The following is a 26,853-nucleotide window of genomic DNA, read 5'->3' as shown; positions in this document are numbered from 1 at the left end:
GTAGGTCTTTCCTGAGAAAGATCTGCCCTCCATCATTGATTCCATCCCACATGTAAAGGCAGGAGGTTGTGTTCCTCCTCTTCAGGGAATATTTACTCTGTAATGGAAGAGCTTTACTAGGATGGTAGGGATGCTTTAGGAGTTCTGAGCCACCCTAGACACAAGTATCTGCCTCTGAAAACATTAAATGTTTACAGAATCACTTTATTGTGAAGTTGTCTTGGACTTTGCCAGAGAAGATGCTTTCATCCCCCCGTGTCCAGTGCTGAAATCAGAATTGGTCATTCAGCAACTCTCTACAGTGATGAAGGAGATTTGTTGCTGTATTTGCACTGCGCTCTCATCTTTTGCTCAATGTAATTCTTTTTCTCTCTCTCCTCCTGGAGGCCCTGTGCACCAGTACGGGCCCTGGCACCGCCACCTGCCAGTGCAACGTGGGCTGGACGGGGGACGGGAAGGCCTGCGTGGCTATAGACAACTGCATGCTGGAGAGCAGAGGGAACTGTCACATCAACGCCGACTGCGTTTATATCGGCCCTGGCCAGGTATGATCAATGCTAGGCAGTCTGATGGAGGTGGCCTGGGGTCACCAGAGGTAGAAATTGGGCTGGTCAGCAGCAAAACCTGCTTGTCTGCTGCCAGAAACACCGTCTGCAGCTAAAACCCCACACAGTGTGCTTGCATGAGGTGAGATGCACTGACGTGTTTGAGGCTGCTGCTCTACTGAGACTTTCATGCAGCAAAGGGAAGAGACTACACTCCATAATATGGCTCAGTGTAAGGCATCCATTGCTGTGTTCCCTTTGTTCCCAGATCACAGCATTGCCTCTGGGCAATGCTAAAATATACAGAAAAGCATGTGCAGCTCTTCAGATAGTCTGTGGAGGGAGCTGGGCTGGCAGTTGGGCATCTGGGCATCCTGAGATAGGAGGAAAGCATGCAGAAGTGGCTTCTCAGGGTGCTGCTTCTCAAAGTGCTTCTCCTCAATAGAGCCAGGGGAGCATTGGACAACGCACTGAAAAATGGTGCTAGAGCTTTTGCGGATTTTAGTGAGTTGAGATGTGCAAGTGCTCTCCTAACTATCTTGAAAGCAGGAAACTTTGAAATTAACCCCTCTTCTTCTTCTGCCTTTCACTGAGTCTGTGTCATTTCTTGAAAAGCTGGAAATAGAGATGGAAACCATCACCTTCAAGTGACCCTCCCACAGCCAAGCAGTGCAAGGGGTCAGTGCGCTTGAGTAATCAGGCAGTGTGTGCTCTGTGATAGAGGATGACGCCCTGCTGGGGAAATATCTCCACTTTTCCAGGTCTTGAGGGACCAGGAGGAAAACTGGGGAAAATAAATAAAGAATAGGTTTTGCTGCCTTAGCCCTTTTTTGGGTAGCAAATGAGGACACTCTGATAGGTCTATAAAATTGAAATGTCTCTTTCTTGCAGAGCAAATGTGTCTGCAAGAGGGGTTATGCTGGAGATGGCTACAACTGTGATGCAATCAACCCATGCCTCATGGACAACGGTGGCTGCCATGACTTGGTGAGTAGGTAAAGTGCTGTCCCAAGGCTGATCTGGCAGTGGAGGTTCCTCTGCTCCCTGACATAGGTTTTTCCGCCACAGCATTGAGAGAATTGCAAGGATTTATGTTACATCATCTTCTTGGAATGCCACTGAAGTGTTATAAAGGTTTGGTCTCTGATTTACCCAGGTGGATCCTCTGATTTTTGTGAGTTCATACAAAGCCATCACCTAGGCTTTGCTGCATGAGGTATAAATTCAGTGCCACCATAAAGGCAACAGGAGGAAGGTGCTTCTGTGTGCTCCTCTAGCCCAGGCCATGGGAGGACAGAATTCAATTCCTCGGTAGATGTAAATGCTGCAGAACCTACGTTTGCTCTCTAATTTCTTCTTTCCTTACATTTGCAGGCTATATGTATACCCCTTGGAGGAGGAGAGAGATCCTGCACTTGCCCTCAAGGCTACATGGGGGATGGCATGACATGCTATGGGAGCATTCTAAAAGTGAGTAAAAAGTAAATGACTGAGGGCTTCTTGAGATTTGAGAGAAATGTGGCTCTGTCCTTACTTTCCTTTTCTCTGTTACCCAAGTTGACTCTTCCTCCCAGCACCAGCCTGACAGCACAGCACATGTGTCTGCCCAAGGCCACAGAAACAGAACTGGTGCCAAGGCAAATGAGTTTGTAAAACCATTGGCAATAATTTCTAAGCTGCTTCACCACTGTCTGTCCTGTACAATAAATCATCTTTTTTTTTTTTTTGTTTGGAAACTTCTTCAGGTCAGAGCTGCTAGGACCATTTTCTGCCATTAGAAATATTAAAGGCCACTGTGGATTTAATCCCTGTCCCTGGTAAACATGAGCAATTGTAGATGAGTTGAAAAAAGTTTGTTTATTTGGGAATATACATTTTTTTAATGGCTGTAGTATGGTTTTAGGAAAGCCCTTCTCTCCCCATGATACACAGTGCCTGTAATGGCTGTAAGGTGAGAGGAATGTCTAAGTCATCATCACCAGATTTGATATTGTAAAGCGCTCCTTTCCCCACCCTGTGTCACCCAGCCCTGCAGCCCCACTGCTCAGCAGGGGTAACCCTTCTGTTGTTTCTTTTTGGAAGGAGTTGGCCAGGAATTCCCATTTCGCAGGCTTCTACGACTGGCTTAAGGTAAGAACAGCCATGGGATACTCGCACAGGTAAGTTCAATAGAAGTGAAGTCTCTGTGAACACTCCTGCTAGAGAAAGAGCAACTCCATTTATCTTTTTCATTAGAGAAAAACAAAACAACAGCAAAGGAGAAATCGTTACAGAGCAGGTGTGTAAAAAACCTCTGGAGTTTGTGATAGAGTGAGGGTTCTGAGTGTGTTTTGGGGACTGTGTTTCTACCACTGGAGAAAGCTGGGGCTTTGTTACACTTAATTTTCATGGTTATATCATCTGTAACTCCTGACCATCATAAAACAGCACAGAAGGGAAAGAAAAAGGGGTGGCATTATAATAGCTATTTTTCAGAAGTGCTGCTTTGAGAAGTTAGACTGTGTGTTTGTTCCTTTTCTTGTTACTGCTTCCCTGTCTCCTGTGTGGCAATGACAGGCACTCCGCAGACTGCAGCAAGTCTGTGGAAGCATGCTGTGATACATGGCATCTAACTGAGCTTTAGCTTACCTGTACTGCTGCATACATAGCTTTTGCTGGGATTCATGTTAGTCCCTCCCCCCAAACTGATGTTGAGGGTTCAGAAAGGATTTATGGATATGATTGAATGGGTTTGAAGTATAACTGAAGTATGAAAGTAGTGCTTAAAGCAGCAGGATTTCCCTTGGCAAACAGATGTCAGCTGTTTTGGCTAAACCACTTGTGGCGTTTGTTGCCAAGAACAGTTACCTGCCATGCCCAGGAGAACCTGCTGTGCTGCTGAGCATACATTGCCTTCTTGCACATCCCTTTCACGTGACAGCAAGAGTGGGATGGCTGTTGGTTTTATTTTGTGGTAGAGATGTGGCACTGGCGTGTCTTATTTGTTCATCTTTGTGCTTTGGACAACAGAAATCTCTCTTCAGCATCCCAGCAGGAATGAATGTCACTGTCTTGGTGCCATCAGAGGCAGCTATCAAAAACATGAACAAGACTGAGAAAGATTTCTGGTTGACCCCCTACATGCTGCCATTTCTAGTCAGGTACGAGTTGACTCCTGCCTTTGGTTTATATTGCCAAACAACAGTAACAAAGCTATGAGCTGGATTTCTGCTTGTACAAGACCAATAAAGAGTTATCTTGAGATAAATATAGAAGCAAGATTAAATATCTAGCAGGCAAATAATTTAGTTGGCATTTAAAACATAACAGACCTCAGGCATCTGAAAGTGGATTTATTTTTCATGTATTTTCAGAGAGGGTTTTTTCCTGTCATGTGGATGCAGATGGCATCAAGACAAGTAATTCCCTCCGTCATTCTCTCCACATGATTAACTACTTCATGCGAGAGATGTAAATGTTGGGTGATACAGTTTTATCTCCCTGTTACTATAAACAGTGCCCTAATCTTTCTTTATCTGCCTTTGTTCCCTTCAGGGCCCACTTTCTCGAAGGCATCTTCACTGGTGAAAAACTCAAAAAGTACGACAGGCCAGAATTACCCACCTTCAACCCACAGACCAGATGGCAGATAAACACCAAGAATGGCGTAAGGGTTTCTTACATAATCCACATGTACCAGTATCAAATTAAACTGCTGGAGCTCCTGAGTGGGGAGCTGTTTCAGTGGGGAGCCTGGATGGGACTCCAGTGCCCTCAAACTCAGACATCTTTCAAAAATTGTACCCAGATCAATCATGTACAACCTTGAAGGAACAATATATTTGGTTTAAACTTGCTTGGCAATTTGTAATCCTTTTGCTTCTCCCTCTGATGCTTTTTCAGGTATTAACCATCCATAATGCAAGTATAGTCGTCAGTGACATCCCTGCCAGCAACGGCATTATTCATGTCCTCAGTAAGGTACATCGGTACAGGTGATACTGGGAAATGTTGCAGTTGTAGCAGCAGGTTTGTGTTGCAGCATCTGTGATGGGGCCAAGAAGGAGTACGTGTCTGGATGGTTAGGAAGGGATATAATGGAAAAAATATATTTGGTTATCACAAGGCCCTGACAGATGTTTCCTGTGCAGCATTTTAAAATATTTGTCTCCAGGACAAGCAGGAGGGCAGTTCCTCTTCTCTTAGCTGACAGAAGAAGAGTTAAGGCTATTGCAGGATTGTGTAAAATGAGGCCTTTTCTAATTGTCTCTCTTGCAAGCAGGGCAGGAGTCTAATGTGACTTCCCACAGAGCCCCTTGCCCAGCCTTGCTTATGAATTCACTTTTTCCACAGGTTTTGTTGCCGCCTTCAGGAGATATCCCACCGAGTCTTCCAGGTCTGCAGAAACAGCTGGAGACAGTTGCCTCATTCAGCATATTCAAGGAGTTGCTACAGGTAAGCAGTTGAGGTGAGCACTGTTGTGATTGTCGGAACTGTCTTTTGAGCAAGTGCCCACTTTACCCTGTACCGGTGGACCAAAATTTGAACAGCCTGGCTAAAAAAAAAGAGACCACCTGTTTCCTACCATCCATGAGAGATCTTCTAGGAAAGCTCTTTTGAGCAGCCAAATAGTTATATGCTTACAGTTAGATCTCTATATCATTGGCATGTTATTATAGTGGAAGACAACCTGTCTACCGCAGGTGCTCTCATGCTTGTACAGGGCAGAGAAACCTAGAGGAAAAGGAAGGCTTGTTCATAATCAAGAAGCGGCACTTATGTTAGCCCAGGAGGAGGATAAAGCGATTAGAATGTGTGTGACTGAGCAGAAGTTGTGTATCCCATTTTCATGCATTTCTTCTAGCTCTCTTGCCTTTGTAACTGATATAATGTGTGGTGTGGTTTCTAGTGAGTGCAAGTGTAATTACTAATGTTACTGTTTAAACATTTTTTAGCAATACCAGCTCATTGAAAAAATGGAGTCCTCTGAAAAATACACAGTTTTTGTTCCTGGAAATAATTCCATTGAGGAGTACTGCCTTGCAGCTAATGTGACACAGCTGGTAAGCTCACTGCTTGCTTACAATTTGAATAGGTGTTGTGGTAACTGCAGAGACATGTACACTGTCAGATCATAAATTTGAGTTCAGTGGATTTGAGCATGGAGAAGAGAAGCATATCTGATGCTAAAAGCTGGGAGAAATGTGGCAGAGAGAAATGAGAGGGTTTCCTGAGGTGTTGCAATAGGATATGAAAAGAATATTTGGACTCCAAATGCAGATTTCTGAGTAGATTTGTATGTGGATAGCTGGCACACATGTGCCCCTTCCTGGCTGTCTGTGGCATATCTGTGACAATTTTCAACCATTTGAAAGGTTCCAAAAAACATGTATGGCTTCATCCAGTAACAGAGTCATCAGGTGTGATCAGTCATCTGTGATAGGGATTTACTAGGCTCTCTGGGCTTAATTAGCCATTACAGAGGCTTAGGAACTCTTCTTATGCCATAACTGACTGAATTGTAGTCTAGGAAGACAAAAGAGTCCTAACATTTGGGGTTTTTTTGTGGATTTAGGACAACGAGACAGTGCAGTACCATATTGTACTGGGAGAGAAGCTGTTGCCTGCAGACTTGAGGAGTGGAATTCATAAGAACAGCATGTTAGGGCTCTCATACTGGCTAATGTTTTATCAAAACAGCACCCAGGTAAGGAAGTAAGTTCTGACACTTAAGGATCTGGCTTGACCTATCACTTTCTAAGGCTGGTGGCTGGATACACCCACTTCTGTTTTGCACACCCTTACAAGTTTACTGTCACTGTCTGACAGCTGTTAAGCAATTCATGCAAAAGAAGTTGAAGGTTATTGTCTCAGCCATTCTCTTCTCTTTTGCAGAAATTTGTCAATAATATTCCTTTGGATGGAAAATTTCTTGAGACGAAGAATGGCATGCTGATTGGGGTTTCACAGGTCCTCCCGATACAGAAGAATCGTTGCACTGCCAATACCACCACCATACAAAAGGTAAAGATGATTAGCAACGAACTGAGCACCATTTCAGAGTGCTTCTCCACCTGCTGAACCAAACTGATGAGTAGCAGACAACCTACTTTGTCTATTCCACATGGATGAGACAGTAGCTTGTGGTCTGACCCCAAACGAGCCTCATGTGAAATGGGGCATCATGGAGACTTGGGGCACCTCCTAGCCTCAGACTCTGTACTTCTAATGCAGCAGATCTGCAGCTCTTGTACAGAACACATTCAGTTCACTTGCTGGAGCTGTCTCACAGTGCCAGCCATGGGGCAGGCTGCTGCAGGGACTCAACTGTGGAAGGAGAATCCAGCACATGACATGACCACAAGTTCCCTTAGGAAATGCTGTGGTCTGCTGGGAGTCGTGGCCAAAGTCCAGCCCATACGTATCTTGTGTCTCTTGGCCATCTGAAGATTGCAGGGTCAGACTGAGGTATGCCTGCCTTGTTACAGATCAGAAAATAAAAGTCTTTTCAGCCTTGTGTGAAGGAACGCCAAGCCTATAGAAAGCCCTACTCCAGCTCAGACACTCAGGAAATGTGTGGCATATGATCTCTTCTGGTTTGTTTTGTGGTACGGTCTCTGGAGTGCAGAAATAAGACCTTGTTTGAAGCCTTTGATAGCAGCCAGGACCTGAGGGTGATACATCATGATTTTTCTTCTTTTGGTGTTTTGAGCCATGGAGATAAATACATCTTTGTCTTTGCCCCAGTCAGCAGCCTGTACAGCACCATTTGTAATTCAAGATTAGTGTCGTGGTGTGACATGGGTAGAGGGCACACATGTGACTTGTCCTGTTCTCTGTGTCCTAGTCAAGATGTGGCAAGTGTGAGAAGGGGATCAAGTGTCCTTCTGGATCAGTTCTTGTGGTGAGTCTTTGATTCATGTGACATCTCAGACCGTTTGCAGATAGTGCTTTGATGTTCTCTTACTGTTCTATAGATGACATCTTGATACCTGAAAAATTGTTCCCTGGAGTCCTCTGTGGCTTCTGCTTGTATGAGAAATCAGAAACCTAGAGAAAGCAGAAACCACGGGAGCCTTACATAGGAAAAACATGAACCCTGAGGCTCCTTACAGAGCTGGCACCAGGCTTTGCCTGAATTTCAGGAGCCCTTTAGAGCATGCAGTGTGGGGAGTTTCCCTGTTAGCAGGAAAGAAAAGATGTCCTTTTTCCATTTTTTACTCTTTTGACATTATCATCAAGGGAAGCCAGTTTAGGGGTGCCAATAGCAATTTCCCAGCCTGGACCATTGATTTGTTCACACAGAAGGGCTGGTTGTGCCTGCAGATTGTGTGTGAGTGAGTGACAAACGTTTCCGCAGAGGAAAACAACTAAACATTTAATCTCCGTACTGCCTATGAATAGCCTAGCAGCCACATCTGGCTTCTTAGTCTTCATTACTTTACTCTGTGGCAAAATTTTCCAGTTATTTTTTCTCAGTATTTATACTGACATGCATACCACAGATTTGGCAGATAACAAAATAGACTCTGTGTGGTGACCTCACATCTAGAGATGCCTCATTGGTCTCAGCTCTGGGTAGTCCAAATTTTTAGGGCTGTTCCTGTAGGATAAAAAAGCATTATTCCTCTGTTAGGCAAGAATACTGCCATATGCACCAAAAGGTACAAAGCTTGTCTAAACACTGTAATATCTTCTGTCTGTATCTATGTTAATTATGTCTGCAGGAATTGCCAGGAAGCAAGAATCTTGCTCGCTGTGAATTACGCTCTGGGGACACAGGAATACTTGGCTGCCATTTCACCTGTGCAAAAGTTTCTCTGGTAGGAAAAATATTTGCCTCAGATTCATTTTGACAAAAGCAAGATTGCTATTAGAAACACAGCCTGTGCTGAAGTCCTGGCTGCATTTGTGCCACTGCGTAGCTGAGACTGGGCTCGTCTGGGAGTCGCTCTCCATCCTGGAGATAGAGGGCAGCGGAGAAAAAAAACAAACCTGCGGAAATGTCTGCACAGTGATGGATTGTGGTCTGCTGCTTTGGTATTGTTGCTTTGGGTTTTGTCCTGCAGAGGAAGAGGAGTTAAATGTTTGTGGTCTGGTTTCCTAAGGAAATGAGGCATGAATGATGGTATTTTGCTTGTGCATGTGTCTTCCCAAATAACTGATGACTAATTGGCGCCGAACCAAAGGGAAGAGCAGGTCTTGGAGCTATTATGGCCCCTACCAGTTTTGTGAAAATATGTGGCTGGGAGAAAACACTTAAAGAGGAAACGGTAAAAGAAAGACTTGTGTGAATTTGATCTCTTACAGGTACTGAAGTATCTCCCTGGAAAATGGGAATGGGAGACTGAGGAAAAGGGAGAGAGGAAGTTGGACGTACAGTACAGGCTTCAGTTCAGCACTTGTACCTCACTGGGTACTTCTACATCCCTTTGTTAGATGATATTTCTCTTAATATGTACTGTCCAACTTGGTCCCATTGTGTGGCAGATGCAGAAAGAAATGAGAGCAGTTAAATCAAGCTTCTGAACCAAATCACCTTCTGACAGAGCCTCTCTCTGCCCAACAGAGTATCTTACAGGTGGGACACACTAGGAACACAGGCAGGAGATAGGCTGGATGGGCACAGGACTGAACATCTGCCTTACCAAATGGCCAGTGTTGCTCAAGGACAGTGCGGAACTTTACATGCAACAGAGCACCCTGTTTTAGGGGGTTCACACCATCCTACCTGTGCACATCTGGCCCTCTCACACGTCAGAAATTATGGCTATCACATAGTTAAAGGAATAGAGTGGCTTCTGCAATAAAGCTGTACCTTGTCTTTGCTGCACAGGACGGCTCACCCCAACTTGTTCTTGTTGGTTCTCCAGAGGTCTGTCTGCTGCCCCGGCTACTACGGACACATGTGCGAGATGTGCCCAGGGAAGCCAGGCCAGTGGTGCTCTGGGAACGGGGAATGCCAGGACGGCATCGAGGGCAGCGGAGAGTGTCGATGCCTGGAGGGTTTCCACGGCACCGCCTGTGAAATGTGTGAAGTGGGCCGGTACGGAGCTGACTGCAAATCAGGTGACACTGATGACTGCTGAAGCTTGGCTCTGCCATCCTGACTGCAAGGGGAGAAAAGTGGCCATGTCTCAGCTCTAGGGAGGGGGGCAGGGGGTGGGGGGGAAGAAATGTCCCAAGACCTCTGAGACAGGCAAACAGCTGACAGGCCACCGGGAGAAGGACAGTAGATGTGAGCGCTTGTGGTCAGCTAGAGAAGTGGCCCCATTTCTTCTTCCTCAAACCAAGGCATGACTGACTGTGCTATGCTTCTCATCCTGCTGCCACCCAAACTACAGAAAGCAGAGATGGGTGGTCTGTTCCTAGGATTTTTGGCCTGGTTGTGAGGGAACAAGAGCTGATACTCCTGTGACAATTTTTTATGGCAGTTTGATGCGTTGGATTAGAAACAGATCAGCCAGCAAAAGGGCAGCAAGGGTCTGCTTGTGAGATCTGGCTGTTTTGACAGTGATGGGTGTTTACATTTCTCCTGCAGAATGTGCCTGTGACAATGGCATATGTAACGATGGACTGCAAGGGGATGGGAGCTGTGAGTGTTTTCCAGGGTGGAAGGGCCCTACCTGCCAAAAAAGTACGTGAGTGTGGGGGGGCCTGTGGTGTAATATTGCCTTTTTAGCAGAGAAATCTGCATGATCCTCTTTAGTTGCCAGAGTAATTCTATGTTAACTGAGCAAGGTGACCACCATCTCATGTACTTTGCATCCCCTCAAAAGCTTATCAGACTGTGCTAGCTCATTCCTGCACACAAACTGTACCTGTGGTGTAGCTTCCCCAGAGCACATGAGTCCTTGAGTTATTTGGGTGAAAATCATTACTGAGAGAAGCATATCCCCTGCTTCCATCTTCACTGAGATTTGAGTCGCCTCAAGAACAGCCCCTTGCCGTGGGAGAGAGAGGTGGAAGCTCCCAGCCAGATTGGGTTGACAATGACTCCCATTACTTGCCTAAGAAGGTGGCAGGGCTTGATTTGAAGCCTCCAAAGGGCCCTGTTATATCTGCTGAGTTGCTTTTTCTGCTCACAGATCCATTGATTTAGGTGAGCTCAGGCCATGGTCTGCAGTTCTCAGTAAATCTGTCGTGTGTCAAACTAAGATGTTGAAGATGGTTGGTCCTGGGATTTGGGATTATGATTCCCATTGGGGTAAGGAGGAACCTGAGCTCCTAAATACTTGGGGATTTTAAAGGTTTGCACACAAAGTTTGATTTTGTAGTGAAGTCAAATGTTTTGGGGGCATTTAGAAATGGAAATTGAGTAGAGGTGTCCCATCCAGTGTAAATGTAAAGCATGAAAAGAGTTCATCTTTTTGCTTCAACCGGAGCAAAGCCAAATGACCCTGTATGTCTGGATTAACAAGGTTTCAGTCTTGTTTCATTCTTAGCGGATAGGGTCAAATAGAACTGCTAGCTCAGACAAAGAATATCAAATGCACTCCATTGCAAAGTGCCAAAACTTAAATCCCATGAGGTTATCATGCGGCCGCATAGGGCAGGAGAGTTAGCATAACTGCTGGTGTGTCCCATCATCATTCAGGGCACCACAAGTGCGGCAGTGAAGCTGTTTGCAGGGTCCTTTACTCCAGATGGCAGAAATGACTCCAGCAAGTGCTAAATTAAAAATACCAAGTCACATTTGTGGTTTTCTCTTGCAGGAATTGAGATTGACTTATGCAATAATACTTGCCACCAAATGGCCAAGTAAGTACAGACAAGGGCCTGGATCATTCTGAGAAAGCCATGTGTGTTTGTATGTGTTTTACATAGAGATGAGTCTGTGTTTAGGGTTTCACAGAGGGCTGGGAGAAGGTGCCTACTCATTAAAAATGCATAAATGTCAGTTCCATTCCGGGAACTCTTTTTGGTGCTAAGCTTCATCCAGTTTCCCCAAGGACTTCTGTCTGTCTAAGCATAAATTCTAAGTTCCTTCTGCATGTGTGGATAGGAGAAAGCAGAGATTCCAAGGTACTCCAAGTCTGGCCTTATTCATGGAGCAAATCAACCAGCCATTTACAAGCCCTTTCTGCCTTGCCTGCCCCCACCAAGGAGTTAAATAGGCAGGTGGGCTGTGACAACTCCCTCTTGCTGCCTTCTCCATCCATTTTCTGGTCTCCTGTTTTGCGGTACTGGGACTCAGCCACCTCTGTTGTACCGTGCAGAAGCACATGGGCATGGTGAAGGTGCACTGTGCGAGGTGGGAAGCCTGTGCCTGGATTGCAAGATCCCTGGACAGTGTGATTTTATTTGGTGCTTTAAAGAAATACACAGCAACTTAGGCGTGCTCCTCCTGTGGTCACTGTGGTCTCTAACTGGCATATGCTAGACTTGTATAGTGTTTCCCACTGGCCGAGCAAATCAGGAGGTTTCATCAGTGATTGTTTACCCCTTTATTGTTTCAGCTGCCTCAATAGTTCTGCAGATTCCCTACCTATGTGCTTCTGCTCTGCTGGATACACAGGGAATGGGACCCTTTGCACAGGTATGTCCAGCAATGGTGGGCAAGATTCAAGGCTTGCAAACACCTGTTGAAGCTACACAAAGACAAGGGTTTTGCTTGTGAAATAGATGGCATGATGTTGCCAGAGGAAAGATCGTTCGAATCCTCTTCCTTTCAGCCATCTGCCATGAACTCTGCCATGCTTTGGTAGAGAACTTTTCCAGTCCGGAGCTTTACACAGGATGCTCTTGACGTTGCTAGGGCCTACAAGAGAGGGATAAAAAGGCAGGCAAGTGTAGGAGGGCAGTTCTTACTGCTTGTGGAGAGAGATGCACATGAATGGGTTGTGTTAGTTCTGGTATCACAGCAATGGTGGCAAAGGTACAACGATTTTGGCCATGAATCCCGGGAATATGGATGCTTCAATTCCCTAGAATTTTGTGCTTCTCCTTTGCTGGCCGTGCCAAAATCAGGTAGAAGCAGTGCAGCAGTTGTGCCAAAATGAGGCAGGATTTTGAGACACTGCTCTAGAGTTACTACAGACCTGGTCTATGTCAAAATCAGACAGGAAAAACAACACTCGGTGATAAAATTGTAACAGCCAAACACTGGTAGACATTACAGTTTCTTTTGAGTATTGCCCTTGTTTGAAAATGAGCGAGGAGGGGAAAAGCAAAAAAACCCCACATTTACATTGTGCAGGAAAATACTTTTTTTTGATGTCTAACCACTAGTCCTCAGTGAGCAAATGCTGTGACAGAAAGATTTCTTAGTCCAGTTTCGGGGTTAAGCTCAGCGTGACTTTCAGACTGGCCTCTCTCAAATCTGGATGAGGGTCCATGCCTTTAAAGGACCTACAGTTTCATCAAGAAACAAAGGGATTTTAATAAGATGTGGTTTTTGTTAAGATAGATGATCAGTCTGGCACGGTTCATCTTTCCTAGATGCTCTCAGCTGACTCTGCTTCCCTTGCTTGTGATCACAGAAATAGATCCATGCACTGTCGATCATGGTGGCTGCTCCATACACGCTGTGTGTACTAAAGTGTCCCCAGGAGAGAGAACCTGTGTTTGTAAAGAAGGCTACGCCGGAGATGGGACACTCTGTGTGGGTGAGTGCTCACTGCATGTTTTGGTGATAGCAGTAAGGCATCATCCATGCACAGGGGAATTTCAGACTGAAAGCATTAAAATTTCAGGTTAAAGTGTTGAGTAGCTCAATTCTCCTTTCACTTTGTTCATGCAGTGATTGTTTCAAAGCAAGTATTTGCTAGCTAATCTTGATTCAACTGTCTCTCTGCTTTTTGTTGAGGAGTATGCACACATATGGGTATGTGTGCACATACATACCTGTGGGTGTGTGCTCAGCATTCTCCCAAGTCATGATTAGTGAAGTGGTCATCGCTGTCCCAGCACAGTGCCATCCAAAACTGGTCAGAGAGACCACGCTGCCCTTGGAACCTGCACTGGATGGCTAGTGTTTTGGTCTCAGACCAAAAGAGCCCTGAGAAGTTCCTTACCCTGATGCATGTCGTGGAGATGTCCAGAGACAGCGGGCGAGGGCAGTCTCCCAGTGGTGCTCTGAGATAAAGATGAAGCTATGGGAGAGTCCAATCCTCTCATATCCTTTAAACCACACCTGGGCAGGCGTGGGGTTTTCTGGGGGCAGTTTATCACATCTTGGAGACCCACGTGTGGCAGGAATAGAACTTGCAGTTCCTTTGCTATCACAAGTCACTTCTCCACCAAAATGTTTCCCAAGCTGGGAAGGTCCTCCCTGTTGCTTTCCCAGTACCTATTTGGGTCACCAATTCCCAGCTGCCTTGAGCAGCCCTCAGCAATGATGTGGCCTTATTGTTTTGCTGCAGAAATTGATCTCTGTCTTGAAAGCAACGGGGGCTGCCACACCAACGCGGAGTGCATTAAAACAGGCCCAAGAAAGGTGAGTATGTAAGATGGATGTCAGGGCAACGTTATTATGGAGCTTGTCACAGCTGTGTAATTCTCTCAGAGACAATCCTTTCCATTGCAGTGTGTTGCCTTGTGCTTATTGCTTTCCACATAGAAAAGTAGCCTGGGAAGGGCGTGAAAAGATTGGTTTTCCTGAAAGGAGATGCCTTCTGTTGGCCAAAGGCTGGAGGCAGTCTTAGGTTATATTTGTTGTTGACAAAAGCATGGTTATTCATGAATGTAGCGATGGGTGCTGTACCACATGCTTTCCATCCAACTCAGCCATTGTGTGTTTTCTTTATTGGGTCCAAGTTTCAGACTAAGCATCTGTTCTTCCTCCAGGTTGCCTGCAACTGTCTTCCTGGTTACAGTGGGGATGGCGTGAGCCAGTGCAACCCCATCAACTTGTGTGAACAGGTATGTCTGTATTTTGCTGCTACCAGAGGTAAAGGCCACAGCCTTGAAGCGCTCATTTCTCCCAACAGTTAAACAGCAAGAACAGTGTTAGACTGCTTTTTTAATGCTGATTGTCTTGCCTTTTCATATGACGAAGAGATTTCCTGTTGTATTTGGTTTCCATTGCCTCTTCCAATCCCCTGCAAGTATGTCGGCCACCTGGCACTCCCTCTTGTGGGAGAAGTGGTGTGCAAACAGTGACATAGGGCTGGAGGCATGTGGGCTTGTTTCTGCATCCATTTTGTGTGGGACATGATCAAAAGCTTAAGAGTAATCTGTGCTCACGGCATCGCTGCCATGTCAGAATGTCTCTCTGAATCATGGGTTTTGTCATCACTCTGGGTTCCAAAGTAAGGCGCAAAAGTCTAGTTTCATGAGAGGATTTGGAACTGAAAAGCCCTTGAGGATTTGGGTGAGGTTTATTAAAGGCACTAGACAGATGGGAGGAATGGTTTTCTTTCCACTGGCCTGGATGCAGTTAGCTGCTCCTGCATGCAAGTGGCCATTCAAATTGTTGGTGATGCCCCATCATGCAAGCCTTTTGCTTTTCTTGCTAGAACAATGGAGGCTGTAGTCCGTTTGGGCTCTGCAAGTACACAGGCCCTGGCACTCGAAACTGCTCCTGCTCTTGGCACAGTGTTGGAGATGGCTTCACCTGCCGTGGCAAGGTGTATCAGGTGAGAAGCACGCGCAACACCTTTTGTGTTTGGGCCCCCTGCCCTGCAGCAAACCTCTCCCTCCCCTCCAAGTGTAAGCTGCAGGTGAGCAGGTCGGTAGTGTCATATCATGTGTGGTGTAGGAATGGAAACAGGTGCTTTGAGGCAAACTATCTATAAATTTCAGGTGTGTTCAGTGTGCCAGCTGTGGGAGGGAATCACAGTAAAGTGATTTTGCTCCAAAGGGAATCATGATGTGAACACTCTGCTGCTCTGTCAGCAATATTGGGCATACCTTCAGGATGATGTTTTCTTAATATTATAAGCAAACGGGAGTATTTTTTTGTTTCCCAAGGGAACCCACTTCTCCCAGTCTGTGGGATGAGGGCAGGTGTCGTCCCCTGTGGTGACGCCAGGATTTGGGCAGCAGTCTGGAGGGCAGCAGTCTGCCTCCGGCTCTGTTGCCAATACAGTGGCTGTTTTTGGGCAAACTGGTGACCTTTTCTGGTAGTGTCAAATAAAAGCTGCCATCCCCACCACAGCAGAGCTTGGAAAAAAGAGATGAACTCAGTTCTGTGCTTCTGCTCTTACTGAAAGCTGGTGTGAGGAGAGGGAGTTTGCCATGCCAAGCCTATGTCTGCCACTCTGGACAACACCCCAGAACTGGTAGTGGCAACACGGTGAGGTTAAAGCAGAGGTTTTGTGAAGCACTGGAGGTGTCCCATGAGCACAGGGGCACTTAGACCTGTATGGCAGCTGCTGCAGCAGCAGCCAGCTTTCATCTCTGTCCACTGCGTCCTGCAGCATCTGAAATGTGAATGGTCCAGGCCGAGGTCACTGCCTGCTCTGTAACCTCCACATCATCCGCACCCGCAGTGCTGGCGAGGGAGGGAGGGAAAGATCAGTGTAGTGTGTCAGGAGAACCGGTGTCTCACTGGGGTGGGAGAGTGACCTGGCGTGGAAAGAGCGGGTCGCCGAGCAAGTGGAAGGGACTCTGCTAACACCAGCTGTTTCTCTTTGTTTAAGGAGCTTGGAAGGATCGAAGATGCATCTGTGTTCTTTAAGATGATACTGGTTGGTGACAAACAGCTTTGTCTTTACTACAGCTTTACTACAGCTCTGTGTAGTAAATCCCACTTAGGGTTTTCTGCAAAGGGTTTTGCTAACTGGAACTGTGTTTTCTGTTTCCTTTCCTGCAAATGCTCTTCTACCACAGGTGGAAAACATCAAGGATCTCAGTGGGGCAGGGCCTTTCACTGTCTTTGTCCCACGGACAGATTTCATAGGAAACACCACAACAGTAAGTGTCCTTCCACCCCAAGCACTGTCAGGTGTTTGGCAAGCTCCAGTTGTGACAGTGTCCCCTCTGCCCAGTGACTTGAAGTGAAGGGGCTGCACTGCAGAGGGTTAAAAGCATCTGAGGTTTGGAGTCTGACTCACATCAGAGACAGTCTGGGCAGGGTGGACATGGCTCCCGCTGTAAGGAGACCCTTACTGGAGACCCTGTCTCATGGTCCTCAGAGGCACTGTGCCAAATCAGTGGTGTGTGGTGACTTTTATTGCCCATGGCTATTAAAGGGCTGGTAACAGCAAGGCTTCAAGGCATCTGTGACAAAGACCTCATATTCCTTCTCTGTGCCCCAGGACCTGCCATTCCACTTCAATCGGTCCCTTCCTTCTAGTCCCAACAAGGGGGATGTCTGGGGCAAGTGGAGACCTGGGGGAGGAGAGATCCTTATTCATGATGCTGTGAACCAGGTTCCTAACCAACAGCTTTTTGGTACCAGTGTAATGGAATATCCCCATTCCATCCTGTTGTGCAGCTTCATACCACTAGTCCCAACCTTTTTCTCATGGACCCCCCATACACCCAGTAAAGGAACAATTCCCTGCATATCCCAGGTGTCACTTCCTCAAGGCCAAGGTGGTCATTGTCCTCCCATCGAGGGACATGAATGCTGGTTTTGGCAAGCTGGTTGAAATTTCCCAAAGCTCTCAAATGGTTTTGTGCAGTCACCATGTTTTGGGAGGACTGGCTTTCCTGCAGCGATGAGTCAGAGGGGGCTTGGGCAATCTAGGTCTCTCCCCCTGTGTCTTGGGGACCCCTGCAAGGCAAAATGCCCCCCAGTGTGACCTCGTTCTTGTTTTCTGTCCGTAGTTTGAGGAGTGGAGGAGCAGAGGCTTCCTCCGGGACCTGCTTCGCTACCACATGGTGGGTTGCCAGGAATTGCTGTCCAGTGACTTGGAAGCCCAGGAGTCCCTTACATCTTTATCTGGCCACAACATAAAGATCACAGTGAAAGAGGTAGTTCTCTGCCACAATTCCCTTCCCTGTCCCACTTGTCAGGCTGTCGCTTTTGCTGTCATTTTTTGAAGGCCACTGTGGTTGTGGCAAGTGACTTGCCTAGGGCCCGCAGACGGCTCACAGAGCAGTGCTGTGGGTGTGAATATCTCATCGTATCCCTTCTCTTTCAGAATAGCATCTATCTCAATGAGGAAGCCAAAGTGGTCACGAGTGACATCATCGGCATGAACGGGGTCATTCATTTTATCAACAAGATCCTCATTCCAAGTGACCTGGTGGACCATAACATTTCCTCAAAGATCTCACGGGTAAGGCTGGAGCAGTGACTGTGCCCTGGTAAGTGCTGTGGTGAGGACAAGGCTAGGATCTCTCTCCCAGCAGCTCTGGTAGTGCTGTCCCTGATAAGCCCTCAGCCCAAAGCCCTGTGGGATGTTCTTCCCTGTTTCTAGCTGTGTAGGGGTTCTCTGAGGACACAGATTTGGCTTGTGAAGGTGACAGTGTTTGTGGCGTAGCCATATTTGGGACAGAAGGAGCCTTATCCATCACTAGGGAACAACAGTACTAGATGTAGGCAGGGGGATCACGTCCCACACCAACCATCCTAGTCCTTTTTCAGTGCAGAGCAGATCACAGCATGAGATTGCCAACGTCTCTCCAGTACTCTTCAAACAAGTGCTAGGAGCTTATAGATTCTGCATTTTACAGAAGATAACACATTTTCTGTACAGCACAACAGAGTGCTGAAATTCATCCCAGAATAAATCAGAAAAGCAGTGGCTGCTGAATGCCAGCACTCACCAGGCCAAATCCATCAGCATGGTGATGACAGAGATAAACTTGTGTTTAGCTACTGTAGTTGTCAACTGTCTGGTTTCTCCCCTGCATTGCTGCTCCAGGTCCTGAAGCAGGACCTCATAGTGACAGTTGTTTGCTTTCTTCCCTCTGCAGCAAAATATCACAGAAGTGGCAGATGCCTTCGGGTACACCATTTATAGCAAGCTGCTGCAGGTGAGTGACTGAACTCCTGTTGCTCTGTGCGGAGGTGATGTGTTAGATGTGCATGTTCAGTTTTGGCTTGTGGCTTTTTGTTTGTATCCCCTCTTATCTCGGACAGGACGCGGAGCTGCTGCCACTGGTTAGTGACCCCCTGCATAGACCCTTCACCATGCTGTGGCCCACAGATGCTGCGTTCAATGCCCTCTCAGAGAAAAGGCAGAAATGGCTGTACCAAAGAGAGCATCGGGACGTGCTGGCCTCCTACCTCAAAGCACACATGATCAGGGACACAAAGGTAAATGTGGCAACAAACAGGCTTGTACCTCCCGAGGCCACGTGTGGGGCCACCACCTGCCTATGGTTATGCCAGAGTGACCTTGCCAAATATTTTGCTGCTGTAGAACATGCAGCATATTAGTTTTCTTCAGAAGATGCAAAGATGAGCATTTGAGGCAACTACCGCTTCATCATGAACGTCTGGTGCAGTGTGGCTGAGCTGAAACCTTCTGTCATCGGCTTCTCAGGGAGACCACATCACCACCAGTGTCAATGCAGGGCTCACAAGTCTGTAGAGGTGGTGAACAAGAGAAGAATGCAGCTGAGCAAAACCAAGGCCTGCTTACACACGCTGGTCTCTCACTGTTCAGGAATCTGGGACCAACCCAACATAGTTACGCTGTTCCACCCACAACAGCTTCACATGCTGCCACGTCACACCCCCCGTCAGTGTGGCTGCTGTCCTCACCAGCCACCATCCCATTGGAAGTATGAACTGCCAGTTTTGCCGGTCTTTCCCTTCACATTCTTCTTTTTCCCCCTTAGATTGTTGCTAGTAACATGCCCCAAGTCAAATCCATACGGACCATGCACGGCTCCGCCGTCTCATTCAGCTGCAGCAAAACCCACGTGGTGAGTGATGGCGATGCTGGGCTCTGCTTTCCACTGAGCGTGTGTCCCTGGGCATCACCGTGGGGCAACCCATGGCTCCGTGGTGGTCACTGGCAGGGGGTGAACACAGAGTTGGGGTGCTTGCAGGCTGAGACACCCCATTCCCCTGGCTACAGCTGAGCCTGTAGAGAGGCTCGAGACTCTGTGGCCAGCTGGCAGGAAAGCGTGGAGACATGTGGTACCTGCACATGCACTTCACGATGACCATGTTGCAAAGCCAACCATGTGGTGCCATGAGCTTTACAGAGCATATGTTGCATGGACAGAGGCCATTTCTTAGGAGAGCTGGCCATGAAAAGTGGCAGTCAGGAAGGGTGGTCGAGGACATGAGCACAGAGGTTTTGGAGAGTTATTGGGGTGACTGAGAAGTCACAGCAGCCAAAAAGGGCAACGCTTGGGTGGTGCAGCCAGGATCACAAGTTGTTTTCTTCCTCTGGTAGGGGGAGCTTCTGGTGGGGAACAGCGATGCCACCATCATCCAGAGGCACATGGAATTCAATGGCGGCATTGCTTATGGCATCAATAGGCTGCTGGAGCCACCAGATCTGGGATCTCGCTGTGATGAGTTTGTCTTTGTCGAGCTGCAGGTGAGCGCTTGCAATGAGGCTGGTGGGGATCTGTGCGACCTGTTGAGCCCCATGCCTGGGCAGAGGGGTGGTGGGAGGGCTTGCTGCTCTTGGCAAAGCTCCGAGCAGCTGAGAGAGGCAGAAGCACGTTTTGAGTTGTTGTGAGGTTTCTTTCTCCCCTCCACAGGGATCTCCAGAGAGCTGCGGACTCTGTGGCTTCGAGCCACCCTGCCCTGCTGGCTCCGTTCAACGGGTAAAGTTCACAGCTTTGTCACCAAGGCGGCCTTTGTCACCAAGGAGGGGCTGATGACAATACCCATCTGCCCCCGATGTTTTAGCAGCAAAATGAAGGCACACCTGCATGTGGCGAGTCCCTCGGCTTGATCGCATTGCCCATGCCTTGCCCCAAGCCACACAGTCCCATAGGGCAGGAGCTGGGCTGAGCAACGTGGGGTCAGGGGCTCGAATGGACTTTGACAGCAGCCGCAAGGGTCCCTGCAGCAGCACTGGGGCCTCTCTGGGTGCTTTATAGCAAAAGAGCTTGGCCTGGCCACTGGAGATGGACCAGGGATCAGATGATGAGCAACCTGGGGGGGGCAGTGGTTGTACCCCACTTTCACTGCATCGCCCGCTGTCTCTCTGCCAGGCTTCTGGCATGTGCCCAGGGTACATCTGTGGCTCCTCTGTCACCAGCCCCATTGCATGTTAGGAAGCCTCTGTTACTTGTCACAGAAAACTGAACGAGTAGCACAGGAAAAATCAAGGTGAGATGTCAGTGACCAGTGTGGCAAACTATGTGTCTTGCCTGTTTCCTCGCAGGGGGAAACCAGGCGCTGCTACTATTATGGAAACCAGCTGTTGAGAAACACTTTTCTGTTTCACCACAACTCCCTGTTGCGGCCATCCTGGCCACCTTCCCCGTGGGACTCCTTCAGAAGACACTTCTCTTCCAGGGGGCCTCTGAAACGAGGCTGCAAGAGGAGCTGCGTTTCCACCCAGTGGGCCCCTCAGTGCTGTGCGAACCACTATGGCCGTGACTGTCGGGGTAAGGAGCCGCACGACCCTTTTCTGCCCTGGCCCTTTCTCTTCTAGGGAAGGTTCAGCACAGATGTCTCATGTCTGTGAATGTGCTTCCCTGGAGAAGGGTGGGCAAAAACCCAGGGAGGGAGCTCCAGGCTGTAGAGCGTGCAGGGAACGAACCCCTCTGCGTGTGGATGGTATTGTAACAGGGAATTCCCTTTCCTCGGAGAGCTGCTGTCCCCATGGAGAGCCCTGGGCACAGGGCTGCTGGGGGGTGGCTGTCAGACACGTCACTCACCCCTACATGTCGCCAATGTTCAACCATTCCCTGGCATCTGCCCTCTGTGCTTTGTGCATGGGCAGCTTTCGCATCCTTGGATGAGTCTGCTGCCACATTAGCGTGGGGTAGGCCAGCACAGACCCAGCACATTGCAGCAGAGGGTCTTCCCAGGCTGGAGGCTATGCCAAACTTGTCCCTCTTGTCCCTGTTCCTAAGGTTTATTGTCCTGGGATGTTCCCAGCACTGACCCCAGTCTGCTGAGCAGGCTCTGTGGTCCGAGCACCCCGTAAGCGGCAGCTCACATGGTGCCTGGTGTGCAGGCTCTGCACGGGACCGCGGGTGACTCCCCTCCAGCACCAGGGTCACTTTGTCACCACGGCCTTCACTAAGATCCCCCATTTGCAGTGTGCCCGGGAGGGCTGGAGGCACCATGCAACAACCGTGGTACCTGCAATGACAAAATCACTGGCTCGGGGTGGTGCAACTGCAGCCAGGCTTTCATCGGGACCAGCTGTGAGCTGTGTGCGCCGGGCAGATACGGACCAGACTGCCGAGGTAAGGGGGAAGCTGTGGAGTGGCAGCAACACAGAGGGTTTGTGTGGAGGTGGCTGGGGCACATGGTGCTGCTTGGAGAGGGGGGTGGGTGTTGGGCTGAGCTCTCTGCACCCTACAGCATGGGAATCAGCTCTGCCACGTGTGCATCGGTCCCCACGGCACTTGGGTCAGACCTCTGGGGCTGGGGACATCCCTCCCTGGGCGCTTGGCCCGGCAGCCATTAATCCAGCTGTAGTTTGAGAAGGCTGGGTGGCACGTGCCAGGAGCTGGGGCCAGTGCAGCCATGCAGCCCCAAGGCCCCGGGGTCAAAGCCCCCTTCTCGTCTGTCAAGCATGGCTCAGAACCCCAGTTTGTCAGAAAGTATTAAGATGTGTTTTGAGTTGGGGGACAAATCTGTAAGTTGTGAGGAACCCTGTACAGAAAGAGCATCTCCTGGGACATGCTCAGCAGGGACCTGTGCCCCTGTGAGGCAGAAGCTAAGGGAAGGAGGAGTCCCCCATCTTCCCATCCCAAACTGGGTCTTATGGGGTCTCCGGTGTTTTTGATGGCTGTATGTTTGCAGGGGCTCAGAGTGAAAAACGTGTCTCTAGAAATGCCCAGGGGAGGGGAACGATGGGGATTTGTGGGTGCAGAGAGGCTTCCCCTCCTCTGTGAAGGGTGCATGTTGCAGGGGGGGACCAGGGCTGGCAACAACAGGAAGGGGTGCGTGCGTACTGCCGTGCCTGCCTTCATGCACTGCCCACACAGACCACGTTTCTGCCACGTGGCTGTCCCATGGCCCCAGCGTGGCTTTTCACTGCCACCAAGGCAGATGCCGTGACAGTTTTTTTTATCTATTCCTCAGAGTGTAACTGTACCGAGAATGGCGTGTGCAACGGAGGCCTGCATGGCGATGGCTTCTGCTTCTGTGCTGAGGGCTGGACTGGAGACCACTGCGAAACCAGACTAGGTGAGGGGTGCCAAGCCCTGCCACCCGCTGCTCCCTGGGACCCCATGCCATACTGGCCGCTTCCCGGTAGCTGGATTGTTCAAGCAACCAGTCAGAACTATCTCCAAAAAGGAGCTCTCAGTTGCAGGGTTGATCCTGAGATCTGGCCCGTGCTGTTGAATTCACAAGGGTTGGGGTGGTAAGGAAGAGGAGGAGGAAGGCTCCACTTGATCATGACCAAGTCCCTGAGCTCAGAGGTGCTCCAGGAAGAGCTTGAGGATGAGGTGAAGGCCTGAGGTGTATCTGATGGAGTAATGGTCCTCTGCATTTGGGCGAGGCATCTGCAGAAAAGCACAGGGGGAGAGAGGGAGGAGCGTGGGGTGGGCGGCCTGAGGTTTAGGCTGGCGATGGCAGCCGTGCCCGTGTTACAGCCCTTGGATCATTCTGACCTGTGTGTGTTCTGGTTTCAGTCATGACACCCACCTGCTCTCCACCGTGCCACCCCCAGGCCGTCTGCCGCTCCGGCAACCTCTGCGAGTGCAACCTACACTACGAAGGAGACGGGAGAATCTGCTCAGGTAGGAGCAACCCACGAAGGGCTGGGCCGGTGGGGTGGTGAGTGAAGGGGAAAGCAAGACAACATGGCAAGTGACCACCTCCCCCTGGCCATATTGGTGTGACGACTGGCAGGACAGACTGACCGACCACCGGGACACCTAGCAAGGTGTTTGAGTTGACCTAAGGCTTTTACCCCTGCAGTGATGGACATGTGCAGCCAGGACAACGGGGGGTGTGCCACGCACGCGCAGTGCACGCAAGTCGGCGTGAACGTCTCCTGTGCCTGTGCGCCCGGGTACGGAGGCGACGGCTACACCTGCGACCCCATAGACAGATGTGCGGACGGTAGGAACGGGGACTGCAGCCAGCACGCCAGCTGCATCAGCACCGGGCCGGTGGGTACAGCCCTCAGGGCCGGGGCGCTCTGCGTGCCTGGGGGAACAGCGCGGGTGGCCGCCCTGGGATGCTTCGGGCTGCTGGAGGACAGCAATGTGACAGTGTCCCCTGTTACTGCCGTCCCCAAGACTGCCCCTCCTCTCCAGTCCTCCCCTCTCCAGTCCCCCCAGCAGTTGCGTTCATCCTGCAGGTCCTTACTGCCAGGCAGGGGCCATGCCCTCGGTCCACTGTCTGGCTGTGGTGACGGTCCTGGTGACATTATGCAGACGCCATTTTCCCCCATTCCTCTGTCTAAGGGGCATAAACTATGTCAGTTGTGGCATTTCTGGACTGTTTGGGGGGCACTGGGATGGTCCTTCGAGGACGGTGCTGGCCATTTTTGTAGAGGAACCAGAGCTGCTCACTGCAGACCACAGTGTGGGACTGGAAGCATGATGTAGTGCAAGAATCATGAGCCATGTACTTCGGAGCTCAGCTGCCTTTCAAACAGCACGTGGCAAGGTTTCAATGTGACATTTTTTGGTTCGTGTGCAGTTGGATATGGGCATAGGACAGAGACCATGCGGCCTTTTGTGGCTCTGTCATAATCCCAGCAGGCTGTAGAGGCGTTTTGAAGGCTCATCCCCAGCTGGCATCTGCATGTTTGCACTCACACAGATGCCATCCTTCCTTTGTGCTGCAGAACGAGCGGCGCTGCGAGTGCAAGCGGGGCTACGTTGGTGACGGGATCCAGTGCCTGGAAGAGGCCGTGCCCCCCACGGACCGGTGCCTGGAAGACAACGGGCAGTGCCATCGGGAGGCCATTTGCACCGACCTGCACTTCCATGGTGAGTGTGCGCAACCCCACAGTGCCAGGGATGATGTTCCCTGGAGAGGTCACACTCCCTCACCCTTCACCTTCTGGCTCGGGAAGCCGGAGGGTGGGACTGCCGAGGGGCTGGGAATGCGTCTCTGGAACTTGGTCTGGTTTTCACATTCCCCTTTTCCCCTACATGTCATACGGGGAGGACAAGCCATCCTTGTCTGCTCCCGTGTGATGTGTGAGATGGCCTCTGGTGGGATCACACTGACAGTAAGCACTGACCCCCTCGTGGAAGGCAAGAAGCTCAGAGGAAGCCATGCTGCATCCCACCTCACCCTCACTTGAGCATTGTCCACAACCCACCCTCCATTGGCAGTGCTCTGTGCTCACACCGGGGACCCACGCGACTGCCCCAGGGTCGCTGCTCACTCTCTATACTGTACTGATGCTCCCTGGCCTTGGCATTTTGCAGATAAGACTATGGGCGTATTTCATCTGCAGTCACACCAAAAAAAGTACGACTTCACTTATGAGCAGGCTCAGAAGGCCTGTGCTGCAGAAGGTGCATCCCTGGCCACTTTGCAGCAGCTCTCAGCAGCACAGCAGGTGAGGGCAGGGCTGCAGAGGTCGGGCGGGGGCTGGCTCCATCACCTCGGAGGGTGGGGACATGCTGTGCTTCTCCCCGGGCCGGCCCAGCGGTAGCGAGCCCATGACGTGGGGGTGGGTGACCTCTCATCCCCTCGGCCAGTCCCATTTGCTCCATCTACATCCGTGAAACCAGCAGGGCTGGTAGGTCTTGCCAGTCACACTGGGACGAGACATCTGGCAGTGCCCAACCCTTTCGGTGATGGGGGCATGTCAGATAAGGCTGCATGATGGGAGCGTGCATCAGGGCAGAAAACCACGGCCAGAGATCCTATTTTTAATCTAATACTTCATTTTCCTCTGCTAGATGGGATTCCATCTGTGCTTGGTGGGCTGGCTGGACAATGGCACAGCCGGATACCCCACAGCCTACCCCAACCCCAGCTGTGGGGCTAACAGGGTGGGCATTGTGGACTATGGCTCCCGAAGCAACCTGAGCGAGACCTGGGATGCGTTCTGCTACCGGGAGAAGGGTGAGTGGCCTGAGCACAGTTCCTGGGGACGGTTCTGTTGGGGCAGCAGGCAGAGAACTGCCCTCAGATCATGAGGCACCGGCCGGTGAGCACATCCCCCTCTCCCCATGCCCATGTCAGGAGGGAACATGCTGAGGGGTATCCAAAAATCAAGGAAGAAGTGCTCAAGTGTAGCCAGCATTGCCAAGTCAAACCGCATCTGAGTGTTCCTTTGCAGATCTGACCTGCACCTGCCGCGACGGTTTTGTGGGAGATGGGTACTGGTGCAGCGGCAAACTCCCCGATGTGCTCGCAGACCACGCTCGCTTCTCCACCTTCTATTCCGTAAGCAATGCTCTTCAGTACGCCCGCAGCCAGCAACAAAGTGGAGGGAGGGATCAGCCATAAAAGGGAGAGTGGTGGTTTGGTCTGCATGCAGGGTAGGGAGTACAAACACAAAGGCATTTTCTTTCCCGGGCTGGGGAGGGTAACAGCATTGAGCTGCCGGCAGTGTGCTGATGGGGAAGATCTCCCATCTTTTCCAGATGTTGCTCGATTTTGCCAATGACACAGAAGGAGGACTTGATTTTTTCATCTACTTGTCTGATGACTCCGCTCCCAAAACTCTCTTTGTCCCTCTGAATTCTGGCTTCGCAGAAAACGAAGTAAGCAAGCAGGGATGAGCAGCTGCTCGAGGGCGCATGGAACGAACTATCAGAGCCCCAGAGGAGAGCAGGGGTCTGCCAAAGCTGCTGTGATGGTGATGTGAAATAGTCTGGGGAAGGAGGAGTTTAGGTCAGAGGGGACTGCTGGAGGTCTCTAGTCCAACCCCTTGTTCAGAACAGCTGTTTAGGTCAGGTTGCTTAGAGCCTTCTCCAGTTGAGCTTTGGCTGTTTCTAAGGACAGCAATCCCCTCTGCTCTGCGTAGCAGTTTTGTGCCATGTTGCCCATGACCATGAATTGAGCTGTTTTGTGGCCATGGAGTGTGTCGGGGCTCAGGCCAGGTGGTGGCTGCACACAGCAGGAGGGAAGGGGTGAGAGCCAGCTCAGCCATTTCTGATCCCTGCTCCCTGTTGCTCTTTCAGACACTGACAGGAGAAGAACTGAAGCTCCATGTGTCGTCCAGCAATATTGTCCTCTTCAGCTTCAACCTCACAACGGGCACCATCATCCCCTCCCAGTCAGGATATGACCTCCACGTATCAGACGTCCCAGTGGGCAACAGTACAGGGCACTCTGTAGGTTTAACCATGACGGAGGTCAAGAAAAAAACCTACGCCTTTTTACGCATCTGTTTCAAGACCGGGAACAAGGGGGAGG

General features: G+C 49.8%; 1 protein-coding gene across 4 annotated transcripts in view; it reads left to right on the top strand.

The window, feature by feature from the left end:
- STAB1 (stabilin 1) overlaps positions 1 to 26,853 on the top strand; it is a 63,024-nt gene that overhangs the window by 32,831 nt on the left and 3,340 nt on the right. For 3 of the 4 annotated variants that reach the window (XM_042799331.1, XM_042799329.1, XM_042799330.1), the window contains 41 exons: positions 387 to 545; positions 1,437 to 1,532; positions 1,920 to 2,015; positions 2,628 to 2,675; positions 3,555 to 3,685; positions 4,080 to 4,191; positions 4,428 to 4,505; positions 4,878 to 4,979; positions 5,480 to 5,587; positions 6,100 to 6,231; positions 6,420 to 6,548; positions 7,372 to 7,428; positions 8,252 to 8,347; positions 9,398 to 9,593; positions 10,066 to 10,161; positions 11,240 to 11,285; positions 11,984 to 12,063; positions 13,007 to 13,132; positions 13,889 to 13,962; positions 14,313 to 14,387; positions 14,984 to 15,103; positions 16,109 to 16,156; positions 16,299 to 16,382; positions 17,241 to 17,387; positions 17,558 to 17,695; positions 18,336 to 18,395; positions 18,502 to 18,678; positions 19,206 to 19,292; positions 19,772 to 19,918; positions 20,085 to 20,150; positions 20,717 to 20,942; positions 21,603 to 21,752; positions 22,597 to 22,701; positions 23,151 to 23,258; positions 23,440 to 23,633; positions 24,317 to 24,461; positions 24,909 to 25,042; positions 25,389 to 25,554; positions 25,772 to 25,878; positions 26,079 to 26,198; positions 26,619 to 26,771. In XM_042799331.1, the coding sequence (XP_042655265.1) occupies positions 387 to 545; positions 1,437 to 1,532; positions 1,920 to 2,015; positions 2,628 to 2,675; positions 3,555 to 3,685; positions 4,080 to 4,191; positions 4,428 to 4,505; positions 4,878 to 4,979; positions 5,480 to 5,587; positions 6,100 to 6,231; positions 6,420 to 6,548; positions 7,372 to 7,428; positions 8,252 to 8,347; positions 9,398 to 9,593; positions 10,066 to 10,161; positions 11,240 to 11,285; positions 11,984 to 12,063; positions 13,007 to 13,132; positions 13,889 to 13,962; positions 14,313 to 14,387; positions 14,984 to 15,103; positions 16,109 to 16,156; positions 16,299 to 16,382; positions 17,241 to 17,387; positions 17,558 to 17,695; positions 18,336 to 18,395; positions 18,502 to 18,678; positions 19,206 to 19,292; positions 19,772 to 19,918; positions 20,085 to 20,150; positions 20,717 to 20,942; positions 21,603 to 21,752; positions 22,597 to 22,701; positions 23,151 to 23,258; positions 23,440 to 23,633; positions 24,317 to 24,461; positions 24,909 to 25,042; positions 25,389 to 25,554; positions 25,772 to 25,878; positions 26,079 to 26,198; positions 26,619 to 26,771 (4,719 nt within the window). Of the gene's footprint in view, positions 1 to 386; positions 546 to 1,436; positions 1,533 to 1,919; positions 2,016 to 2,627; positions 2,676 to 3,554; positions 3,686 to 4,079; positions 4,192 to 4,427; positions 4,506 to 4,877; positions 4,980 to 5,479; positions 5,588 to 6,099; positions 6,232 to 6,419; positions 6,549 to 7,371; positions 7,429 to 8,251; positions 8,348 to 9,397; positions 9,594 to 10,065; positions 10,162 to 11,239; positions 11,286 to 11,983; positions 12,064 to 13,006; positions 13,133 to 13,888; positions 13,963 to 14,312; positions 14,388 to 14,983; positions 15,104 to 16,108; positions 16,157 to 16,298; positions 16,383 to 17,240; positions 17,388 to 17,557; positions 17,696 to 18,335; positions 18,396 to 18,501; positions 18,679 to 19,205; positions 19,293 to 19,771; positions 19,919 to 20,084; positions 20,151 to 20,716; positions 20,943 to 21,602; positions 21,753 to 22,596; positions 22,702 to 23,150; positions 23,259 to 23,439; positions 23,634 to 24,316; positions 24,462 to 24,908; positions 25,043 to 25,388; positions 25,555 to 25,771; positions 25,879 to 26,078; positions 26,199 to 26,618; positions 26,772 to 26,853 lie in introns of those variants that run through there. The other variant, XM_042799332.1, reaches the window with a different exon arrangement.

Source organism: Tyto alba, unplaced genomic scaffold, assembly GCF_018691265.1.
Source record: "Tyto alba isolate M040663 unplaced genomic scaffold, T.alba_DEE_v4.0 Super-Scaffold_3, whole genome shotgun sequence".
Lineage (NCBI taxonomy): Eukaryota > Metazoa > Chordata > Aves > Strigiformes > Tytonidae > Tyto > Tyto alba.
Note: the sequence above shows the minus strand (reverse complement) of the source record. Positions and strands in the feature narration are given on the sequence as shown.